Raw genomic sequence first — 23,585 nt, 5'->3', positions numbered from 1 at the left:
TGGAAAGGGTTACAAATCCATTTCTCAAACTTGTATTCCAACGAACCATAGGGAGAGCCTTTAACCTCAAATGCAGAAATTATGGTGTAGCGTTGAACCTTCCCAAAAGTGGCCAACCTACAAAGATTACCCCAAGACAACAGCAATGACTCATTCAAGAGGCCACAAAGGAACTCAGGACAACTTGTAGAGAACTGCAGGCCTCCCTTGCCTCAGTTCAGGTCAGTGTTCGTCACACAACAATAAGGAAGAAACTGGGCAAAAATGGCATCCATGGCAGAGTTCCAAGGCGAAAACCACTGCTGCCCTCGTCTAACTTTTGAAACAAAAAACAAAGAACATCTGAACTATTCCCAACACTTTTGGGAGAATTTTTTATGGACTGAGATGAAAGTTGGGCTTTTTGGAAGGTGTGCGTCCCGTTACAGCTGGCGTAAATGTAGCACAGCATTTCAGAAAAACAACAGTCAACACGGTGGTAATAGTGTGATGGTCTAGTACTGCTTGACTCCTTCAGGGCCTGGACAACTTGCTGTGATTGATGGAACCATAAATTCTGCTCTTGAAAAGAAAATCCTGAAGGAGAAGCCAGCGGTTCGTGACCTCATGCTGAAGCGCACTTGGGTTGTGCAGCAGGTTAACAATCCGAAAAACTAAAGCAGCAAGTCAACTTCTGAATGGCTAGTCAAAGTGTGGACTTTAATCCGATTGAAATGCAGTGGCATGACTTTCAAAAGGCTACTCATGCTTGAAAATGTCATGGTCTCGGTTTTAGTTTAGACTATGTCTAGTTTTGGTTGATGTTTTCCTGTCTCCCATGTTGTGAATGTCTCGTGTGCTCATTTAGTTATTGTGTTCTCGTCAAGCGATCTGCTCCATCCGGCCACTCGTGTCTCGTCGTCTTGTCAATTTGCATTTAGTTCCCTGGTTTACTTCAATCCTGGTCAGATGATTGTCATTTGCACTCACTTGCTGTGTGTCTCTTGTCGTGTTTTGTTTTATGTTGTGGTGAGTTTACTCTTTGTTACTTAGAACCTTGTTTTTGGAGACTTTTGTGAACTGAGTATTTCGTTTTCCCTGGGCCTTCTCAGCCTCTTTTGAGTATTTGGAAAATCAACCCTTTTTTGACATTTGTGCTTTGCCTGCCTGGTTTCCTGCTTCGGGTTCCACTGTGATGCAAACCGTGACAGAAAACCCTCCATCTCTTGCAGACTTAAAACAATTATGCAAAATATCACCAGAGAGATTGAAAAGACTAATTGCTTGTTCTAGAAAACACTTGATTTCAGTTGTTGGGGGCCACTACTTTTCACAACACTGTGTATGTATGTATATATTATATATACATATATATATATACATATATATACATGCAAAATCAGATGAAAAAAAAACAACTAAGATAACTCAACTTGTAAAAGGTCCGCAGTTATGTGTAAACATAACTCGAGATAATATATCCACTAATAATGCATTATGTAGAATCAGTGGAACTATAGTATGAAAAGTTGGTATATGAACTCCTGCCAGTAGAGGGGGCCGGTATGCGCATGTTCGGAGTAGAATTTGAGGGTCCCCCCCCCCCCCCCCAACCCCCCTTCCCATTGGCTCACCGATGACGAGGTGTCCTATGTCCCACCGGGGCCTTGAACGCACCAAGGAGTGCATTCCGCTGGGATTCGAACGGATGACGTGTTTTTGTTTTGAGAGTAAAGTTTGGTTCGCACGGTTGCGGACATACCGACGCACTGACGGCTTTCGAGCCGAGTTGGGACACAAGTTTGCTTTTCTTTTTGCCTTTCGGCACCAACAATGTCCGAAGAAAAAGAACAGCTGGCGTCGGCTTCGGGAAGCGAGCAAGGCGGAGCGTCCGCGAACCCCGGGGCGGTTTGTAGCGTGTGTAAACGCTTGTACCGGGAGCCGAAAATCCTTCCGTGCCTGCACACCTTCTGCCTGGACTGCATCCGCCAGCTGGAGCCCTTCTCGGTGGGCGCCCGCGGGGACGGAGGAGCGACGACGAACGAGGAGGCAAAGGCGAACGCCGCACGCGTCCGCGTCACGGTGCTCTGCCCCGACTGCGACTCCGAGGCGGGCCTTCCGCCTTCGGGGCCGAGCGGGCTGAGCACCGACCACCTGGCGCTGGACGAAGTGTTCGCGGAGACTTTGTTAAGCGACGGCCCGCTCGGGTGCGACCTGTGCGGCGAAGGAGGCGCCGGGAACCGCTGCCGAGTCTGCTGTGTCAACTTGTGCGAGTTCTGCTTACAGGCGCACAGGTCGTCCTCCTTTTTTCTTCTTCTTCTTCTGCTTTCTTCTTCTTCTACGACGCTAACTATTTGTCTTGCCTCTTCGCTCACTGAATCGATGGCTTGTCTATTGACTAATATGGCAGTTAAAGAACAACTGCTCTCGAGGTGTTCGCACATCTCATTGCGAAACAAACCGAACGAGAGCCCGGAGTGCACTATGGTCCCAAAAAAAGCTCCAAAATAAACATATACAAATGTATTTTTAAATGAATACCTCTCCTAATCATCCTTATTACATTCATGCAGTATTTTTTGTTTTTGCTATTATTCTGTTATATGAATGGGAACAGGCGGATACACAGTTTATCTCCTAGATTGGCAACTTGAATGATGGAGGGGTTTTAAAAACTTTTCATCAGCACTGCCAGAGGGCCATCTAGGACAACATGCCCAGATGTATGACAAAAATGCCATTTTAAATGGGGACAAAATATGTGCATATGTCTTTTTTTTTTTTTTTGGACCAGTGTACATCACAGTATTTTCATATATTTCGTGCTGAAATGCATGTATAAAATATCCACTCTTCACCCACCAAGGATACGAAGCGCTCAAGAATAGCCACACAGTTCAGTTCTTTCCATAGATTTCCAATTGGTTTCAAGTGATTGGCTGGGCCATTCTAGCAGCTTTTATCTTTGAAAGCTGTTGAGAGTTTCCTTCATCATCCTCGTAGATGGCAGCAGATTTTTGTCAAGAATGTCTCGGTACATTTGCCCATTCATCCTTCCTTCAATAATGTGAAGTTTACCAGTACCATTTGCTGAAAAGCAGCCCCACACCATCATGTTCCCACCTCCGAACGTCATTGTTGGTATGGTGTTTTTGGGGTGATGTGCAGTGGCATTTCTCCTCCAAATGTGGTGTGCATTATTGCATCCAAGCAGTTCAATTTTGCTTCCATCTGTCCAGACTATATTCTGGTGACGTGTTAAATACGTATTTTAGCCCCTGTATATATCCTCAAATATATATTTATAATTAATTATATTTATCTGTGGGAAGACACTGATCATTTTCATGATTTCTCAATGATGATTTAAAAAGGTAGGTACAGATGAATATCATTATGCAACACTTTATTTCCAGAAATCTCTGCAAGTGTTTACATTTTCAAATGATCAATTCTCCAACATTCCTAGGTAATCACAATGTCAATGTCCACAATGCCCTGGTGAGCTATTTTTAGGAAAGGCTTGTGGCCTATTCATGTGGTCCTCCCGGGCTACCTGGTGCCCATGGGCACCACCTTGGTAACACTTGGTATAGATGAACAAAGATATGTTATTTTTAGTAAATAAATAAGAATTTTTGGACCAATTAGGTATAATTGGATCATTTCCTCCGGCTCACCAGATGATCTCTTACGTGTTGGGAATCCCTGTTCTACATTGATGCTGTCATCCACAGGCGTCAGACACGGACAGCGTGTCATTCCATTCAGAGGTTGGAGGATCTCAAGGCTCAGGGTCGCCTCTGCCGCCCCGTCCTGTGTTCCCTCCATCCTGGCCAGGAGTTGCGCCTCTTCTGCAAGCCCTGTGATGTGCCAGTGTGCCTGGAATGCGCCGCATCGCTCCACTCTGAGCACCGCTGCTGCCCCGCCCACGAAGTCATCGGGTGCCACGGAGACCGCATCAGGACGCTGGTCACCGTCCGCCTGAGACCTCACCTGCAAAGACTGGAGCAAACACTGCAGAAGGTGTGACGAGTTAGTTTTGGCGCCTCCTCTTTTGTTTGTAAACATTTACAACCTTCTCCAGGTGGAGGTTTCCCAGGAAGCTTTGCAGACAAGAGTGGAGGCCACAGCCAATGAGGTGAGGACATTTGCTCGAGGCTACGCCTGTGCGGTGGAAGCTCACTGCCTGGCCCTGCTGCGTCGCCTGGAGGAGCTTCACCTCCAACGCAGGTATGATACCAATATGATGACAGGATTGATTGGTTGGATTACATACTAGATGACATATTATATTTTGATATGTTGGATGACACGTTGACATACGGATGACATGCTGGATGTTGACATGTCACAGCATTTGTCAGACGATAACATGCTGGATGTTGGATGGTGATATGTTGAATGCAGGAATACTTGCATGACATGTTGACAAAGTAGATACAGTATGCCGGACATCAACATGCTGGATTATGTGGATGCTGACATGTTGGATGTTGAAACGCTGGATGATACTGTATGTGGGATGACATGCTAGATGACACATTGCACGCACAGATACATCCATCAAATTTCACCTATTCCAGAAGGTGGCCATTTTGGCCATTATTGCCCTCTGCTGTCGAAAAAGTTGCTCTTTTCCCCATTGTTTTTTTTTTTTTTTGCAAAGCAGCTTTTATTAAGCAGGTCATTTTCTTATGGTAGAGTCATGAACACTGACCTTAACTGAGGCAAGTGAGGACTGCAATTCTTTGGATGTTGTTGTGGGGTCTTTTGTGACCTCTTGGATGAGTCATCGCTGCGCTCTTGGGTAATTTTGGTCGGCCGGTCACTCCTTAGAAGGTTCACTACTGGTCTATATTTTCGCTATTTGTGGAGAATGGCTATCACTGTGGTTCGTTGGAGTCCCAAAGCTTTGGAAATGGTTTTATAACCTTTTCCACACTGATAGATCTCAATTACTTTCTTTCTCATTTGTTCATTAATTTCTTTAGATCTCGGCATAATGTCTAGCTTTTGAGGATCTTTTGGTCTACTTGACTTTGTTAGGCAGGTTATTATTATTATTTTTTTTGTCCTGTTCGGCTGTTAGGTCAAGCAGAATGGAGGCTCTGTATCCCTTTTATGCCGGAATAGTTTTACTGTGTCACAGTGGAGTTTTTAAGCTGCCCCTGTAGTTTCATAGTTTTATAATGGTAAATTTTGGCGATGAATAGGGGCCGTTCTAGAGGCAATTAGTTATCTACCAATTGCTCAAAAATTGATTGCTATTATTAGAAATGACTGCCATTTTAATTTTCATGAGCAAAAAACATAAAATCAACGTGTTAGTATTAAAACCCCCTACCTCCTTGAATGAAATCTTGGCTGTTGATATGCTGAAAACTCTTTTGAGCGTTAACATGCTGAATGACAATTTGAATGCTGTTCATTTAGGAGTCCTTCCCATTGTTTGACAGGAACCAACTGCATGTGCAGAGGGCGCAGCTGCAGCAGGCACTGTCAGACGTCCGGGGAAGTGTGGACTTCGCGGATAGGCTGCTGAGGTGTGGCTCGGATGCCAAGATCCTTAGCGCTAAGGGTGTGACGCTGCGGAGGCTGAGCAGCCTGGTGGAGAGCAGCTCTGATGACCAGCTTGCGGCGCTCATACCCGATGACGGCACTGGTATTCGTTTTGATCCCCGGGGGCTGGCGAGGGAGGTGAGCGGCTACCCAATGGTGGGCGTGATCCATTTTAAGGCTCTGGACCCCAGCAAGTGCACTATAGATGGAGAAGGTGAGGCGTTATGAACAGAAATTTAGAATGATGGCTAGTTCAGTGGTTGGACCTCATTCAGTTTCTTCAATTTCTGCATAAGTTGGTCATAAAATGTAGTCTGATCTTCATCTAAATCACAAGAATAAACAAACAGTCTGCTTAAACTAATGCCACACAAACAATTATATTTTTTGTATTTTTTTCGACCATAACAAGTAAACATTCACAGGACAGGGAGTGAAAATTAAGTCAACCTTTGGATTTAATAACTGGTTGACCCTCCTTTGGTAGCAATAATATCAACCAAACATTTCCTGTAGTTGCAGATCAGACGTGCACAATGATTAGGATGAATTTTGGACCATTCCTCTTTATAAAACTGTTGCAGTTCACAAGATTCCTGGGATGTCTGGTGTGAATAACTGTCTTGAGGTCATGCCACAGCATCGCAATTGGGTTGAGGTCTGGGCTTTGACTGGTTTCACTGATCTTCTTCTTCTGAAGCCATTCTGGTGTTGATTTACTTTTGTCTTTTCTTTTTTTTTTTGCATCATTGTCCTGTTGCAACCTCGATTCTGTTTTGAACTTCAACTGTTGAACAGATGGCCTCAATTTCCTCTAGCATGCCCATACCATGATGCGCCACCATGCTTCACAGTTGGTATAAGGTTTTGATGTTGGTGTGCTGTGACATTTTTCCTCCACACATGGCGTTGTGTGTTCCTCTCAAATGATTAAATGTTGGTTTCATCATTCTTATGAATATTTTGCCAGTAGTGCTGTAGAACATCCAAGTGCTCAGTGGCAGTTTCTGATATGGGCCATATAGACAGACCCCCAGGGCAGCATCCTGTGGGGAGCGACACTCCCCCTGATCAGGTCTGGACTGCAGGCAGGCCAGTCTAGTACCCGCACTCTTTTACTACGAAGCCACGCTGTTGTAACACGTGCAGAATGTGGTTTGGCATTGTCTTGCTGAAATAAGCAGGGGCGTCCATGAAAAAGATGTTGCTTGGATGGCAGCATATGTTTCTCCAAAACCTGTATGTACATTTCAGCATTAATGGTGCCTTCACAGATGTGTAAGTTACCCAAGCCATTGACACTAACACAGGCCCAGACCATCACAGATGGTGGCTTTTGAACTTTGCGTCCATATCAGTCCGAATGGCTCTTTTCCTCTTTGGCCCGGAGGACACGACGTCCACAATTTCTCAACTTTCTCAACAATCTTGGCTATGAAAGGGAAATTTGAGATGGGTCTATAGCTTGCTGACATGGAAGTGCCCACCGTTCCAATTTTTGGCTTAATGGGAGCTACTTTAAGAGCTTTAGGAAACTCACCTGACTGAAGTGAGCAATTAATTATTTCCTGCAAATCAGCTAGCACAGACTTTGCAATAGCTTTGAAAAAGTCAGATGGTATTGAGTCTTGGGCTTGGGCTTTGGAGCCGGAGGGTCATGGTTAAAGCCCCGCTGCAGAGAAAAAATGTCAACTACGGACAGCCGTGGCCCAATGGTTAAGATCATCGCCTGCCACCGTGGGGGACCTAGGTTCAAAACCCCGACTGGACCATCCGCCAACATCCCCCGGACTCACGGCTGTGGTGTCCTTGAGCAAGACACTGATACCCCGAAATGCTCCCCGGGCGCTTCAGCTGCCCCCTGCTCCAGTGTGTTCCACTAACATGTGTATGTGTTCACTGTGATGGGTTAAACGCAGAGAACAAATTTCGTGTGCGTGCATGCATGCATGTTCATGACAATAAAAGATGATTCTTCTTCATTCTTCTTCTAGTTGTTGGAGGGATGCTCGTCATCCTGGCTATGCCTCTTGATCCCCCAGATCAAGAGGCCCAGCACTGTTTGACATCTGCTCTGACATCTCGCTGGATGCCTGCATATGTGTGATCTGGTTTTCTATGTGGTGTGCAACCCAAATATGAAAACATTTATCTGCCCCACCCATTGCTATGTTCATAGGTCTACAGCAGGCCAATGAGGGCCAGCAGGCTCACTTTACCCTGGTTTGCCGAGACTCCGCCGAGGACCAGATGGCACACGGCGGGGATCACGTCCTGGTCAGCATCATCCACAGAGAGAAGAAGAACTGGTGAGGACACATGAACTATTTATCTATCCATGCATACATCAAACCCATCCACCTACCCACCCATCCATTCGCAAAAGACCAATTCAAAATGTTTGTAAACAATAGGCGCCAGGGTACTTCTGGGTGGCAGAACACGAGTGATTACTATTGACCTGTTTGGGGTTGTGCTGCCAGATATAAACCACAAGGTTTATGTATGTATTTTTGTTATTGGCTAAAAAAATACAAATGAATCCAGTGGAAACTGGGTGAGGAAGAAATTGCGAATGGACTTCGTAAATGGTTCCGGAAAAGATAGCAAAACTGTGAGGTGACTAAGTAGACACGTGTAAAGCGACAGACTGGGAACCAATGTTACTGATGGGGTATTAGTATACTCACTTGACTTCGGTGCAGGTAGTTTGGGTTCAGTTCCCAGTCAATGGACTTCATTCACTAACTGTGCATAAGCACAGATTTGTGCTTAAATTGTGCGTACTTACGTTTGACGAGCAAACCTGTGATTTCCATCAACATGTTCGTATTTGATTTTGTTCGTACTCTGCAAACAAATTTAGAACACCCTCAGACCATGCGTACGCACAAATAATGCAGAATCAGCTTTTGGGAAAAAAAAAAACCTCAAACACATCTTTTACCCAAGATGCACAACATATGGATACACTGTCATTCATAGAAAACTATAATAATTTTAATGGTTTAAATTAGGAATTTCCTAATGAGTTGACTAATGTCCTTACCATGAAAAAGAGACTTCTCATCACTTTTACCCTCGTTCCGTTTAAGTGATTGTATGTGCTGTATGTTCAGGGTTTCCCACATATATATATTTATTTGTGGCGGGCCGCCACGAAGAAATATTGGCCGCCGCAATTAGATTTTGTTTGTTGCGACGCTGAAATTGTGCCTCGATGTGCTCCTTTTGTGTATCTTCCAATGATCCATACCACTGATTTCCTTTCTGATACGATACTGAAAATACAATCCCTCAAATTACTTAAGTATCAAAAGTATCGGTATTTAATTTTGAGAACCGATCTTCTAGTATCAGAGCCATAGACATTTGAGACAGTATCAAGCCTTCCCCACCCCAGTGATGCTGCTGGCGGATAATGGCGTCTCGTCACAACACATTCGGTGCTGGTTTTGTTTGTATTTGTGTGTATTTTCGCTTGGAAACGCCACTCCGTGTTGGTAAAAGCCTACGTACAGTTGTCAGGATCTTCTGAGTTTAAGACTATACCACAAAAAGACTGCAGCAATGAGCACGGCGAGTCTGACTGTCCAAAATGTCTTTGTATGCTGAAGCATTCAGAGTTCCTTACACTGGAGCTCAGGGGCTAATGTTTTGTACAGGTCCAACTTTATGGGAATAGTTTGGAGATGGCCCCTTCCTGTTCCAACATGATTATGAATCTGTGCACAAACCAAGGTTCATAAAGACATGTATGAGAGAGTTTGATGTGGATTACCTACACTGGCATGCACAATCCTAACCTTAACTTTATAGTACACTTTTGGATGAATTAGAGCGGAGACTGAGAGACAGGCCTTCTCATCCAACATCAATGTGTAACCTCACAAATGCTCTTCTGGAAAAATTGTCATAAAGTCCCATAAGCACACTCCTAAACCTTGTGGAAAGCCTTTCCAGAATAATTGAAGACATTATAATTGCATAGGGTGGACCAATGTCATATTAAACCCTCTGTATTAAGAATGGGGTGTCACTTAAATTCATATCTGAGTCAAGGCAGGTGAGCACTTTTGGCAATATAATGTACATGCAACTGTTTTATCTGAGCATGTTTCCATTGGCCTGCACGGTGGATGACTGGTTAGCACATCTGCCTCCCAGTTCTGAGGACCGGGGTTCAAATCCCGGCCCCTCCTGTGTGGAGTTTGCATGTTCTCCCCATGCCTGCATGGCTTTTCTCCGGGCACTCTGGTTTCCTCCCACATCCCCCCCCCCAAAAAAAAGTGTGGTAGATTGATTGAAGACTCTAAATTGCCCGTAGGTGCGAATGTGAGCACCAATGGTTGTTTGTCTCTATGTGCCCTGCGATTGGCTGGCGACCGGTTCAGAGTGTACCCCGCCCCCCACCCGAAGATAGCTGGATAGGTTCCAGCACGCTCGTGACCCTAGTGAGGATAGGCGGTAAAAGAAAATGGATGGATGGATGATGTTTCCATTGTCTTTTAAATTATATAAAAGAAATGACCCCTTTACTCAGCCACCGCTTGTTGCAGACAAACTTCATAGTCACAGTCAAATATTTTGCAGATATAACTTAAGTTACTGTTAATTTGTATTATTTACAAAGCTACGGTATGCCAATTAAGTAAGACGACACTACATCGTGCATGTTCCAGTGCTATCAATGGAAAATTAACATTTTATATTAATTCATTTGTATGTATGTATTTATTTATTTATTAAAGCAATTATATTTTTTATTGAAATATTTAAATTTATTATAAGTTATTCTGGAAGTATTCGTTTAACTTTAACCCCCGCTCCAACCCCCAATGCCCCCGGACAGCCGCCGGGTCCCCACCAACACAAATATTAGACCGCGGTCCCGTGGGAAACACTAATGTATGTGTGTGTATCCTCTGCTGTCTGTGTATTGGGAGTTGTCATGCAAAAAGCAGATTTTGCGTGAGCTCATGCTTTGATCGTGCATCTGTAACAGCCAATGAACTGCCGCATTGATCCAAGGCTTAAGAGTTTTCATGTTGCTCAAGTAGCTTACACATGCTTGCTATGAATCTTGAACATCCATCCATCCATCCATTTTCTACCGCTTATCCGAGGTCGGGTCGCGGTGGCAGTAGCTTTAGCAGGGACGCCCATACTTCCCTCTCCCCAGCCACTTCATCCAGCTCTTCCGGGGGGATCCCGAGGTGTTCCCAGGCCAGCCGAAGGATGTAGTCTCTCCAGCGTGTCCTGGTGCGTTCCCGGGGTCTCCTCCCGGTGGGACGTGCCCGGAATCTAACAATGCATCTGAATCAGATGCCCCAGCCACCTCATCTGGATCCTCTCGATGTGGAGGAGCAGCGGCTCTACTCTGAGATCCTCCCGGATGACCGAGCTTCTCACCTTATCTCTAAGGGAGAGCCCGGACACCCTGCAGAGTTAAACTCATTTCGACCGCTTGTATCCGGGATCTTGTTCTTTCGGTCACGACCCACAGCTCGTGACCATAGGTGAGGGTAGGAACGTAGATCGACCGGTAAATCGAGAGCTTCGCCTTTCGGCTTAGCACCTTCTTTACCACAACGGATCGATACAAAGTCTGCATCACTGCAGACGCTGCACCGATCCGCCTGTCGATCTCCCGTTCCATTCTTCCCTCACTCGTGAACAAGACCCCAAGATACTTGAACTCCTAAACTTGGAGCAGGATCTCATCCCCGACCTGGAGAGGGCACGCCACCCTTTTCCGACTGAGGACCATGGTCTCAGATTTGGAGGTGCTGATTCTCATCCCAGCCGCTCCACACTCTGGTGCGAACCGCTCCAGTGAGACTTGGAGGTCACGGCTTGACGAAGCCAACAGAACCACAATCATCTGCAAAAAGCAGAGATGCAATACTGAGGCCACCAAACCGGTACCCCTCTACGCCTCAGCTGCGCCTAGAAATTCTGTCCATAAAAGTTACGAGCAGAATCGATGAAAAAGGGCAGCCAGGGCCAGGACGAAAACCACACTGTTCCTCCTGACTCTGAGATTCAACTTCCCGGCAGACCCTCCTCTCCAGCACCCCTGAATAGACCTTACCAGGGAAGCTGAGGAGTGTGATCCCCCTGTAGTTGGAACACACCCTCCGGTCCCCTTTCTTAAAAAGGGGGATCACCACCCCAGTCTGCCAATACAGAGGCACTGTCCCCGATGTCCACGCAATTTTGCAGAGGCGTATCAACCAGGACAGCCCTACAACATCCAGAGCCTTGAGGAACTCTGGGTGAATCTCATCCTCCCCCGGGGCCTTGCCACCGAGGAGCTTTTTAACCACCTCGGTGACCTCAACCCCAGAGATAGGAGAGCCCGCCTCAGAGAACCCAGACTCTTCTCCCTCATGGGAAGGCGTGTTGGTGGAATTGAGGAGGTCTTCGAAGTATTCTCCCCACTGGCTCACAATGTCCCGCAGATCAGCAGCGCCCTGTCCCCACTATACACAGTGTTGATGGTGCACTGCTTCCCCCTCCTGAGACGCCGGATGGTGGATCAGAATGTCCTCAAAGCCGTCCGGAAGTCTTTTTCCATGGCCTCACCGAACTCCTCCCATGCCCGGGTTTTTGCTTCAGCGACCACCAAAGCTGCATTCCGCTTGGCCAGTCGGTACCCATCAGATGCCTCAGGGGACCCACAGGCCAAAAAGGCCCGATAGGACTCCTCCTTCAGCTTGACGGCATCCCTCACCGTTGGTGTTCACCAACGGCTTCAGGGATTGCCGCCACGACAGGCACCAACCACCTTACGGCCACAACTCCGGTCGGCCGCCTCAGCAATGGAGGCGTGAAACATTGTCCCCTCGGACTTGATATCCCCCGCCTCCCCCGGAACATGAGCAAAGTTCTGTCGGAGGTGGGAGTTGAAACTCCTTCTGACAGGGGATTCCGCCAGACGTTCCCAGCCGACCCTCACAATATGTTTGGGCCTGCCATGTCGGAGCGGCATCTTCCCCCACCATCGGAGCCAACTCACCACCAGGTGATGATCAGTTGACAGCTCCGCCCCTCTCTTCACCCGAGTGTCCAAGACGTGGCCGCAAGTCCGATGACCCATTCACAAAGTCGATCATTGAACTACGACCTAGGGTGTCCTGGTGCCAAGTTCATGTTTGGACAACCTTATGCTTGAACATGTTGTTCGTTATGGACAAACCGTGATGAGCACAGAAGTCCAATAACAGAACACCGCTCTGGTTCTGATCGGGGGAGGGGGGGGCGTTCCACCCAATCACGCCCTTCCAGGTCTCACTGTCCTTGCCCACGTGAGCATTGAAGTCCCCCAGCAGAATGATGGAGTCCCCAGCGGGAGCACTCTCAAGCACCCCCTCCAACGACTCCAAAAAGGGTGGGTACTCTGAACTGCTGTTTGGTGCATAGGCACAAACAACAGTCAGGACCCGTCCCCCCACCCGAAGGCGGAGAGAGGCTACCCTCTCATCCACCGGGGTGAACCCCAACTTACAGGCGCCGAGCCGGGGAGCAATAAGTATACCCACACCTGCTCGCCGCCTCTCACCGTGGGCAACTCCAGAGTGGAAGATAGTCCAACCCCTCTCGAGAGGACTTGCACCAGAGCCCAAGCTGTGCGTGGAGGCGAGTCCGACTATATCTAGTCGGAACTTCTCGACCTCACACACAAGCTACTGCCAAGGTCCCCGCCTTCGGCCACCGCCCAGCTCACACTGCACCCGACCCCTATTGCCCCTCCACAGGTGGTGAGCCCACGGGAAGCGGGACCCACATTACCCTTTCGGGCTGAGCCCGGCCGGGCCCCATTGGGGCAGGCCCGGCCACCAGGCGCTCTCCTTCGAGCCCCACCTCCAGGCCTGGCTCCGGAGGGAGGCCCCGGTGACCCGCGTCCGGGCAAGGGAAACCTGAGTCCATTTTTTGTCGTCGTCATAATGTATAATACAAATGCATTATACATAGAAGGGTTTTCCAGAATTTTGAGGTCACCTTTGGGACTGCGTATTATACATGGGTGCGCATTATACACGAGAAATTACGTTATGTCAATAATTGCTCACTCCTGAATTAATTAGCCAGTCCCTCAATGGTTATGTTTAACTAGTATGTCTGAATTTCTACCACCTGTTGAAATGTAAATTACGGCTGGCGTTGGTCTCCCTTCATAGCCGTTTAACCTGCGTAGTGTCCTCCTTTCGACGGACACTTCACAAATTCAAACTACAGTGGTAGAGAAGAAGACTTCCCGGACCACCCCGCAAGAAGAAAATCATTGAATGAAGTCATTTACTCTGTTTTCTCAATCGTTCTGTCTTGGTCAAATGACATAAAAGGTTTTGTTTACTGATGGTACCATCGAAGAATGCTTGGGCTTTTGCCCATTCTTTTGTGTGAAGTCATTCTATACTGTTTATCCTGTTCACGGTCACAGGGCACATGTAGCATCCCTGAAAGGTCAAAAGCAATAAGCATTCAATTTGCATTTGCATGTTTATTAATATGTGGAGGTGATGAGCTATGATTTCCTATGGGATGTATTAAGCAATGTTAGTGGTTCATGTTGGTTTTGACGTATGTGCCATTTCTTTTCAAGGAACTGTACTTTTTCTTTCAGTGTGGTGGAAAGCACAGTGGTGGACAACAACGACGGCTCTTACAAAGTTTCCTACACACCCGGCGAAGCCGGAATGTACTCCGTGTGGGTTTGTGTCAAAGCTCAACACGTGAAGGTACAACATGAATACGTGACTAAGCGTAGCTACTTTATGTATGTATTCAAACGTATTGGGATACAGTAGCCAGGGGCACCATCATGGAGTATCTATACTTTTGCTCGCCACCCGACTCGACAGTCAGTCGTATTGATACAAGCGTCAGTTCAGCGTTTCGCCGGCAGAAAAGTTTGATCATGTGATGTGTTTCGGTAATTGATTTTATGCAATTGTAGTACATTTTTATTTTTAAAGTTACTTTATATAATCCGTTGGTTAATAATGTATGTATAATAATGTAATCCATTGGTTAATAATAAGTGGGTCAGTGTGCTAATTATTGTTCTCTGTTTCTGTAATATGACTTCATCAAGCCTTTTCTAACATTCTACACAACAAATATATGTATGTCTGATTATTGCTGATATCGGCCAAAATTCGAGGCTCCGGAATCGGAGCTGAAGTGAAAAAGTTGGCTCGGGACATGTCTCCATACATACATGTGTAAAAGTAAATATCAAATAATAATCCCTGAAAACACCACAGTCAAAGCCCTGCCTCGAGCTTGTACTGTGACGTAGCCGTTTCTTTGAACCCTGATTCAAGTCGATAAACATCTGGCCATTGCGTCAGCTTCACCTCCAACCTGTTCCACAATTTGACCCCACTGACTACTTTCTAGTGTTATTAAAAGAGAAACTGTGTCCACACTGATTGGTAGTGTACCTACAAAGTTGAGGGAGGGTCATCCTTTCAACTAGAAAATGAATTGACCTCAAACATTTCCCTGAGGAACGCCACTAAAAATATGACTTTTTAAAAATATCTGAGCCACTTATCCTCACAAGGGAGCGCTGGCGCCTATCCCAGCTATCATCGGGCAGGAGGCGGGGTCCACCCTAAACTGGTTGCCAGCCAAACGCAGGGCACACATAAACAAACAACCATTCACACCTAAGGGCAATTTAGAGTCTCCAATTAATGCATGTTTTTGGGATGTGGGAGGAAACCGGAGTGCACCACGCAAGCACGGGGAGAACATGCAAACTCCACACAGGCGGGGCCGGGGATTGAACCCCGGTCCTCAGAACTTTGATGCAGACGCTTTAACCAGTCGTTCACCGTGCCGCCTTATTTTTTATCTTTTATTTTTGTTTTTACTGGGGATGGAAATTGGCGTGTCGTCTTTATGTATGCTGTATACACTATGAAAAATAATAGAAGGCAGCTTATGTCAAACGAGTGATTTAATGACCCATGACATGTATGTCCTTGTTTTGACAGTCTGTGTGTATGGCTTTGACCTTTATGGGTTTGTTTTGAGTATGTGACATCGTTACGGCTCCCTTTAACCGTCATAAAACAATAGAACGGTTATAAAATAATTAAAGTATCACATGCTATAAAATTGGTACTTTAAAGGGTTATAAAACAAAGTTTGGCGCTTCAAATGCTCACACGAGGCCAGACAGGGTCACGTAAGGTCTGACAGTGTTACGCGAGGTCATGTGGTATAATTAAGGCAACGGTCATATGAGGTCACCCCATAGAACATGCCCGGGAAGACGTAACCCAACCATTTTTATCTGAGCGTCCCAACTTTCTTCACAAACTCATTTTTAGCTTTACATGTGCACATGAAATGACTTGACAAACAATACATGATATGATACATATTGTATTGGCATTGCTTCTGCAGGAGTTACACAAGTCTCCTAAAACTTACCTCACGGGCAGAACAATGCCGGCTGGACACCCCTGGATAAGCGTATTGAGAAACCAATAGACAGGAAAGGTCAAAATGTGATTATTGCGCAATATCATCGCCATAACGCTATTGTTTCTAATGATCAGGTCGCCTCTGGAGCAGAGGTCGGCAGCCGAACGGCCCGTCGGCATCGATAGCAGTTCACGTCATCGAGCAACTTGTGTCCTGTTCTGCAGGGTTCTCCATTTGTTTTGATAGTGAAGAAGAAGCTGAGGCATCACACCGGAGTGTTCCACTGCTGCTCCTTCTGCTCCAGCGGAGGAGCCAAGGAGGCTCGATGTGGCTGTCCAGGAACTATGCCCGGTACGATGAGATCCAAACATTGGAATGTGATTTATTTCGCTCAGCATCATCATAAATCGTGAGTCCAACAATCAAGAACGTACACACAGCAGCACAAATAGTTAAGTGAAAAGGCTTGCAGCTGAAGTACATCTTATAACATTCTCGCTAATCCTGTTGCACTCAACTAACAAACTAGTTTTTTTTTTTTTTAAATTGAAAGTCAAAAGGCACATATAAACACAAGAACATCAGATTTCTTTACCTAATTTTCCCCTCCCTCCACCTGAACACGGGGAACACAAACGCATGTGCAAAAAGAAACAAATATTTTTTAAAAGGTAAATAAAAAGAGCAAAAAGCATCAAGCAGAACCAGATTGTCCTCAATGTAGAGCACAATTATTTGTGCAAAAATCACACGTGGAAATGTAACGGGGTTCAGAAAATAAGTTCCAGAGTCCAGAAGCAACATTCTAAAAAATGGGCAGAGGTCTCAGAATCCAGAATTATTATTATTTTTTGCACCAAATTAAAAATGAAAGCAACAAAAATGCTAGCTACAGCACACTGTTAAGCGGCACTTTTTCTAAAGAATAGCAACACACAAAAAAAATGAAGAAGCAACGGACTGGTGAACTGTTTTTAGAACAGGCATGGGGTGCCTGCGGGTGACACGGTGCCCACGGGCACCACGTTGGTGACGCCTGCTCTGAATTGTTTCTGTGTGAAATGTCAGTGTCAGTAGTGGTAGTGTATTGTCTTTGTTCTTTCTTTTTCTTCTGCTTGTGTAGGATCTTAATAACTCCTGACGGGTATTAATTACATAAAGCAGGTAACATTGGGTATAAAATGTAAACATATCAGCTGTGAGTGTAATTTTACAGGGCGACAAAGTTTCAGCCTTGCCAGAGGTCTCATAGACCGAATGACTTTTGCTTGTGCGCGCAGGAGGATTTCAAGGGTGCGGTCACAGCCACAAGGGTCATCCCGGAAAGCCGCATTGGTCGTGTTGCGGCAGCACCGCGGAGAAGTCCGAGTGTTTACCGGCCGGCGTGATCCGAGCCGTCTCGGCGGGGAAACACTTGCGCACCGTGGAGCTCTGAGGTTGGACAAAGCGGTCCATGACGGTATTTTAGGATATACTCTATGGTTTTAGCTGTGGAAATGCTGCCAAATGTTCCATTATAGTTGGTGCAAATATTGTATTTGATGCCATGTTTACAGTTTAAAACCTCTCTTTCTTTGCCTTAACATGATCACAGTTTCATATTTTGATGACAAGTGTGTTAGAACTATGCGGAATTTCTGCAATAAGGTGCACCTGTTTCTAAATGCCGCTCGCTACATGTCGTAAATGCTGTTATTACACACTGTACAATCATCCAATAGACATTTTGCACTGAAACAATCTACAATGTAATAAACAATAAAGTGTATGGCTTATGTATGATGAAATACTGTATTGCTATTACTGATGTAAAAAAAGCATTAGTTTAGGTTGGTTTTACCTTGACTGGTTCAGTTGTCCGAGACAAAAAATTCCCTTTAGAAATGAATCATGCGTTTGTTCATTGTTTTACCACCAGGTGGCAGGAGAGATTTTTAATATTTTTTTTCCATCTCCCTGCCTGCTCTTCCACAACCAATGCTCATGTTCCTCCATCTCTCACTTTACTGTTGACCGCTGTTGATTTCTACTCGTGAATATCGTGCTGTAAGGATCGCGTTGTTACAAGCGAGGCTGGATTCTTGCAAAGGAGAAGCCAAGGGCCGCCACATATGCTCTTGGGCCCCCAGCTGTCAATAAAAACCAAACATAACTTAAATATAAATTGGATTTAAAAAAAAATAATCTCAAAAAGCACAGGGAACACTGACTTTAAAATGTCTACACACCCCTGTTGGAATGGCAGATTTTCCATGATATAAAAAAGAGACAATATATTTCAACTTTTCAAACATGTGACCTACATCTTTTGCAACTTGATTGAGTTGTCTTTGTATCCTTTTGAGAAGGGAAGTAACAACAAACAACTGAAATATGTGGTTGCACAAGTGTGCACACCCTCTTTAAATGGGAATGTGGCTGTGTTTAAAATTTAGTGGGACCCAATCACATTCTAACCCGTATTAAATGGGACTCATCACACACGTGAAACCATTTAAAGGCTGCCGATTAACTCCAAATAAAGTTCAGATGTTCCAGTAACCTTTTCCTGACATTTTTTGCTTCTTTTTAGCAGAAGCCTGAAGGTTGTTGTCTTAATGCTGACTGCTATTTTGAACGGTTCATAATTCCATCCGCCTTGACTAAGGCCCCAGTTCCAGCTGAACCAAAACAGCCCCAAAGCCTGATGTTGCTACGCCATAGGTAGCGTGTTCTTTCGAGGATGAGCGGTGTTGTGTTATGGGCAAAAATTCAACCTTGGTTTTATCGGACCATAACAAAATCTCCCCCACGCATGTGGTAAAATGTGTTATGGGCTGATGAAACCAAGGTTGAACCTAAATCCAAACTGTACAAAGACTTGCGTGGATTTCCTACTGAAACGTGCTGTACGCTCGGTCAGGGTTATTCTGTAAATCTCCAGATATTCTCATTTTAGCATGAGACGAGAGAGACAGAACACAACCGGAGTCAGAACTTATCTTTTGTGGCAAAAGGAGAAGCAGTCGCTCTCTCAGCGATCTGGAATCTTCTGACGTCTGCTTCCCCTGTGCCCTTTTCATTAAGCTTGAGTAGGTGGTATCACATTCCATGACCTTTTAAGGAATTGTTTGTTATCAAGATGTGGTCAGTGCCTGGAGGTGTGGCGGTTTATTGCCTTGTGCATTGTAGTACTTTTCCAAACTGCTCTTGTTTCCAGTGAACAAGGGTGCTATCATCTTAATGCAGTTACAGCAACACTGTATTTTTATGCAATAATATATACAATTTTTCCCATCATTTCCCTCCTGTTTATCCAATAAAAATACATGATTCATCATTCTGTCACATTTCACATGTATTTTATCATTGACGTACCGTATTTTCACGGCCATAAGGCGCACTTAAAAGTCTTAAATTTTCTCCAAAATGGACAGGGCGCCTTATGTGTGCACCAAGCTCCAAAATCTGTAAATGTTGTTGTGTGACTATGATGAGCGCTCCGCTTGACTGACTGACAGCATTTCCTGCCGACACGCTGCTTATATAGAGGAAAAGCGGACGTGGCTGAGGATAGCATGCGGACGTAAAGGGGGAAGGGTGCGTGAAGGAGGACGCTAAAGCCACGCCCCCAGGAGGTATATAGCGCCGGTATGTGCATTGTGCAAAACAACATCGGTTTGGCTGAGGACCCCCGAAAATGGCACCTACGAAGAGACACGATTACGAATCACAGTTTAAACTGCAAGCTGTCACTTACGCGGAGGAACATGGGAATCGAGCAGCCGCGAGAGAATTCATCGTCATCGTTAAGGCCAATCAAAAGGGCTGGATGGACGAGGAGAAAATGAGAGAGTGGCTGAGTGAGGTGTACGTAAAGAGACCGGATGTTTTTTTTTTTCCACGCGTCACCGTCCCTGTTGATCTGTGACTCCATGCGCGCCCATCTCACAGCCGCTGTGAAAAACCAAGTGCAGCAAATGAACTCGGAGCTTGCCATCATTTTTAAAAACATTGTTTTAGCGTGCATGCATCCTAGCGTATGTTTTACCATGCCTGCGCCTAATAATACGGTGCGCCTGATGGTCGTGAAACTACGGTCCATGACCAATTTATGGCTCTAATTTTCACTGGCTCACATGTTATCATTAGGCCAACATCAGTGCTGCTTTTTGTCCATAATTCATCAGGAAGCTGGTTTAGCTGCTTAGCTGTAAAACAAAATTGCTGTCATACCGCGTCTGCAATGTGCTGCGCTGGCATCATTCTTCTATGCCATCCGAAGTACATTTTCCACATCTGCAATGTTTGGCTAAAGTCTCTTCTTTTCCCAGACCTTGGCTCCCAATCTGAAGCTCTTTGACCTCAAGCTGCCATAAGTCCTAAATCTACCCATGTCTCATGTTCGCTTGTCATTAGAGACACGTGTGTAATCGTACGATTACAAAACGGTCTTTCTGCTTCGTCACTTAAAGCGACTGCTAGTACTGCACTAGTCTCATTCCAGTACAAGTATCGCAATTGCGCTGTTTGTGGCCCTAATTTCATGACTTCATGTTCATATTTGGTGTCAGGACCAGGGGTCTCCTTGTATCGCAATGTGATATGCAAATTGTTTTTTGTCATTGTATCTTCTATATTGTCTATATTTATTGCTCCACTATCAAATCTAACAATGATTTTCTCTTTAGACATTTCTACATTGTGTTTTTTTTTTTCTCTTATCACTGTTCTACATGCTCCTGAATCACACAACAACTTGTAACTTTGTCCAGCTACTTCTAGAGTAACTTCAGGTTTCGTCTTTGAACTGAAATAAACCTCTTCTGCTTGTATGTCTACTTGTTCTAATTGCTTTGTATTATATTCTATTTGTATGTCATCTTTGACAATTTGTCTGTGTTCAGACATGCTGAACTTCCTATATTTGCTTTCTGAGGACAATCTCTTGCCCAATGTCCTTCTTTGCCACAATTCCAGCAACCTTCTGCATTCCGTTTTGACTGATTCCAACCCTCTCTTCCCCTATTTCCAACATAATTGACTTCCTCTTCTCCTTCAGTACACCAGAATGTCTTCTCCACTACATTCTTTTTCTTTTGATTTGGTCCTACACTTTCAGCTCGTCCAGCATGATTCATGAACTCATCCAATCTTTGAGTGGCCAGGTTCACATCATGTTTCTTAATCCACTCTTTTACTTCTGATCTCATTCTATTTCAGTGATATGTTCAAACCAGTTGTTGCATATCACGCCACCACTCTTCTACATCTCTTTTGTAAGGTGTTAAGCTTTCCACCGCTTTCACACACTCTTCTTTTGACCAAGGTCTGTCAACAAGAATCGTTCTGCCTTCTCTGCCTCCTTCACCTTCATATGAAGCATTTGCCACTTCCATCATGGCATACAGGTCCCCTTCAGTTAAATCTTGCAATTTGGGAGAGGTGTCTGGACTTAATACTCCACCCATCATTCTGCTCCAATTACCCAAACCACCAGTTTTACTTCTTGTTTGCGCTAGTGCGGCTGGCAGAGGCGAATACAGGCTTATCGCATTCTTGTTTACAGAAGGCGGAGGAGAGACAGTATATGCTGGAGGCTGAGATCCCAGTCTCTGCATGATTAGAAAAAAAGAAAATGAACAAGGTAATGAAGAAAAATTATTTTCCTGAATGTGAAGTTGAGATAGTGCTCAATGAAGTGGAGATGCGCGAGAAAATCCTCTTTGGCACGCTGTCCTCTGGCGTTAACAACAAGCGGAAGAGGAGTGAATGGGACCGTGTGTGCGTCTGTCAGTGCTGTGGACTCAGAACAGCCCACGCTGAACTAAAAAAGAAGCGGTCAGACATTAAGGTGGATGTGCAGCGGAGAACAGCTGCCCACCGCTAAAGTGTGCCTAAAACAGGCGGCGGAATCGGCGCGGAGGGCCTCACCCCGTTCGAGGAGAGAATCGCTGCAATCATGGGTGACCCTGCTCTCTCAGGGGTGTTGGGAGCACACGTGGTTGACTCTGATCACCACACAAGGTTAATACCATGTATTTTTAGAACTCACAACAAATGTGTTCATACAGTAATCTACACTCAGCCCTGTGAGATTAAGGTTCATGGGAAATGTTGTATGTATGGTCTTCTTCTTTTCCTTTGGGCTTGTCCCTTTAGGGGTCGCCACAGCGCGTCATCCTTTTCCATGTCAGCCTATCTCCTGCATTCTCCTCTCGAACACCAACTGCCCTCAGGTCTTCCCTCATGACATCCATCAACCTCTTTGGTCTTCCTCGAGCTCTCTTGCCTGGCAGCTCAATCCTCATCATCCTTCTACCAATGTACTCACTATTTCACCGTTGGACGTGTCCAAACCATCCAAGTATGCTCTCTCTAACTTTGTCTCCAAAACATCGAACCTTGGCTGTCCGTCTGATGAGCTCATTTCTAATTTTATCCAACCTGGGCACTCCGAGAGCGAACCTCAACATCTTCATTTCCGCCACCTCCAGCTCTGTTTCCTGTTGTCTTTTCAGTGCCACTGTCTCTAATCCATCCATCATGGCTGGCCTCACCACTGTTTTATAAACTTTGCCCTTCATGCTAGCAGAGACTCTTCTGTCACATAACACACCTGACACCTTCCTCCACCCGTTCCAACTTGCTTGGACCTGTTTCTTCACTTCCTGACCACACTCACCATTGCTCAAGTATTTAAAGTCCTCCACCCTTGGTATCATTTCTCCCTGTAGCCTCATTCTTCCCCCACCACCCCTCTCATTCATGCACATATATTCTGTTTTACTTTGGCTAATCTTCATTCCTCTGCTTTCCAGTGCATGCCTCCATCTTTCTAACTGTTCCTCCACCTGCTCCCTGCTTTCACTGCAGATCACAATGTCATCTGCAAACATCATGGTCCTCGGGCATTCCAGTCTAAACTCATCTGTCAGCCTATCCATCACCACTCCAAACAGGAAGGGGCTCAGGGGTGATCCCTGATGCAGTCCCACGTCCACCTTAAATTTGTCTGTCACACCTACAGCACACCTCACCGCTGTTCTGCTACCCTCGTACATGTCCTGTATTATTCTAACATACTTATCTGCCAGGCGGCACGGTGGACCACTGGTTAGAGCGTCAGCCTCACAGTTCTGAGGACCCGGGTTCAATCCCCGGCCCCGCCTGCGTGGAGTTTGCATGTTCTCCCCGTGCCTGCGTGGGTTTTCTCCGGGCACTCCGGTTTCGAGGTTTCCTCCCACATCCCAAAAACATGCACGGTAGGTTAATTGAAGACTCTGAACTGCCTGTCGGTGTGCATGTGAGTGCGAATGGTTGTTTGTTTGTATGTGCCCTGCGATTGGGTACTTTTCATAGGCTTTCTCTAGATCAACAAAGACACAATGTAGCTCCTTCTGACCTTCTCTGTACTTTTCCATCAACATCCTCAAAGCAAATAATGCATCTGTGGTACTCTTTCTAGGCATGAAACCATACTGTTGCTTGCAAATACTCACTTCCGTCCTGAGTCTAGCCTCCACTACTCTTTCCCATACCTTCATTGTGTGGCCTTGACCAATTAATAGGTGTCCTCACAAATATTAGTGATTCATTAATTACACTGGCCATGATTA

At 45.5% G+C, this 23,585-nt stretch overlaps 1 protein-coding gene across 4 annotated transcripts; it reads left to right on the top strand.

The window, feature by feature from the left end:
* The first annotated feature begins 1,608 nt into the window (after positions 1 to 1,608).
* trim45 (tripartite motif containing 45) lies at positions 1,609 to 17,774 on the top strand. Of its 4 annotated transcripts, none has more exons than XR_009791206.1 (8): positions 1,609 to 2,273; positions 3,717 to 4,005; positions 4,067 to 4,212; positions 5,439 to 5,755; positions 7,721 to 7,850; positions 14,171 to 14,285; positions 16,122 to 16,338; positions 17,268 to 17,289. XR_009791206.1 is itself a non-coding variant. In XM_061793091.1 (8 exons), exons 1-8 carry the CDS (start codon positions 1,813 to 1,815, stop codon positions 17,420 to 17,422), a joined length of 1,740 nt encoding a protein of 579 aa, XP_061649075.1. In that variant the 5' UTR covers positions 1,609 to 1,812; the 3' UTR covers positions 17,423 to 17,774. The 4 variants fall into 4 exon arrangements, 3 of the variants coding, with proteins under 3 accessions (XP_061649075.1, XP_061649074.1, XP_061649077.1); XM_061793091.1 differs by having other exon boundaries at positions 16,212 to 16,338; positions 17,268 to 17,774; XM_061793090.1 differs by having other exon boundaries at positions 16,212 to 16,396; positions 17,268 to 17,774.
* Positions 17,775 to 23,585: the final 5,811 nt, after the last annotated feature.

Source organism: Phyllopteryx taeniolatus, chromosome 12 (genome assembly GCF_024500385.1).
Source record: "Phyllopteryx taeniolatus isolate TA_2022b chromosome 12, UOR_Ptae_1.2, whole genome shotgun sequence".
NCBI classification, from domain to species: domain Eukaryota; kingdom Metazoa; phylum Chordata; class Actinopteri; order Syngnathiformes; family Syngnathidae; genus Phyllopteryx; species Phyllopteryx taeniolatus.
This window is presented reverse-complemented; position numbering and strand designations above follow the sequence as displayed.

Bases quoted from the DNA above. Each gene is read 5' to 3' on its own strand.
- trim45 (XM_061793090.1), top strand. From the start codon at position 1,813: ATGTCCGAAGAAAAAGAACAGCTGGCGTCGGCTTCGGGAAGCGAGCAA. The intron at 4,213-5,438 runs GTATGATACCAA...ATTGTTTGACAG, and splicing joins GAGCTTCACCTCCAACGCAG to GAACCAACTGCATGTGCAGA. The intron at 14,286-16,211 runs GTACAACATGAA...CCTGTTCTGCAG, and splicing joins TCAAAGCTCAACACGTGAAG to GGTTCTCCATTTGTTTTGAT.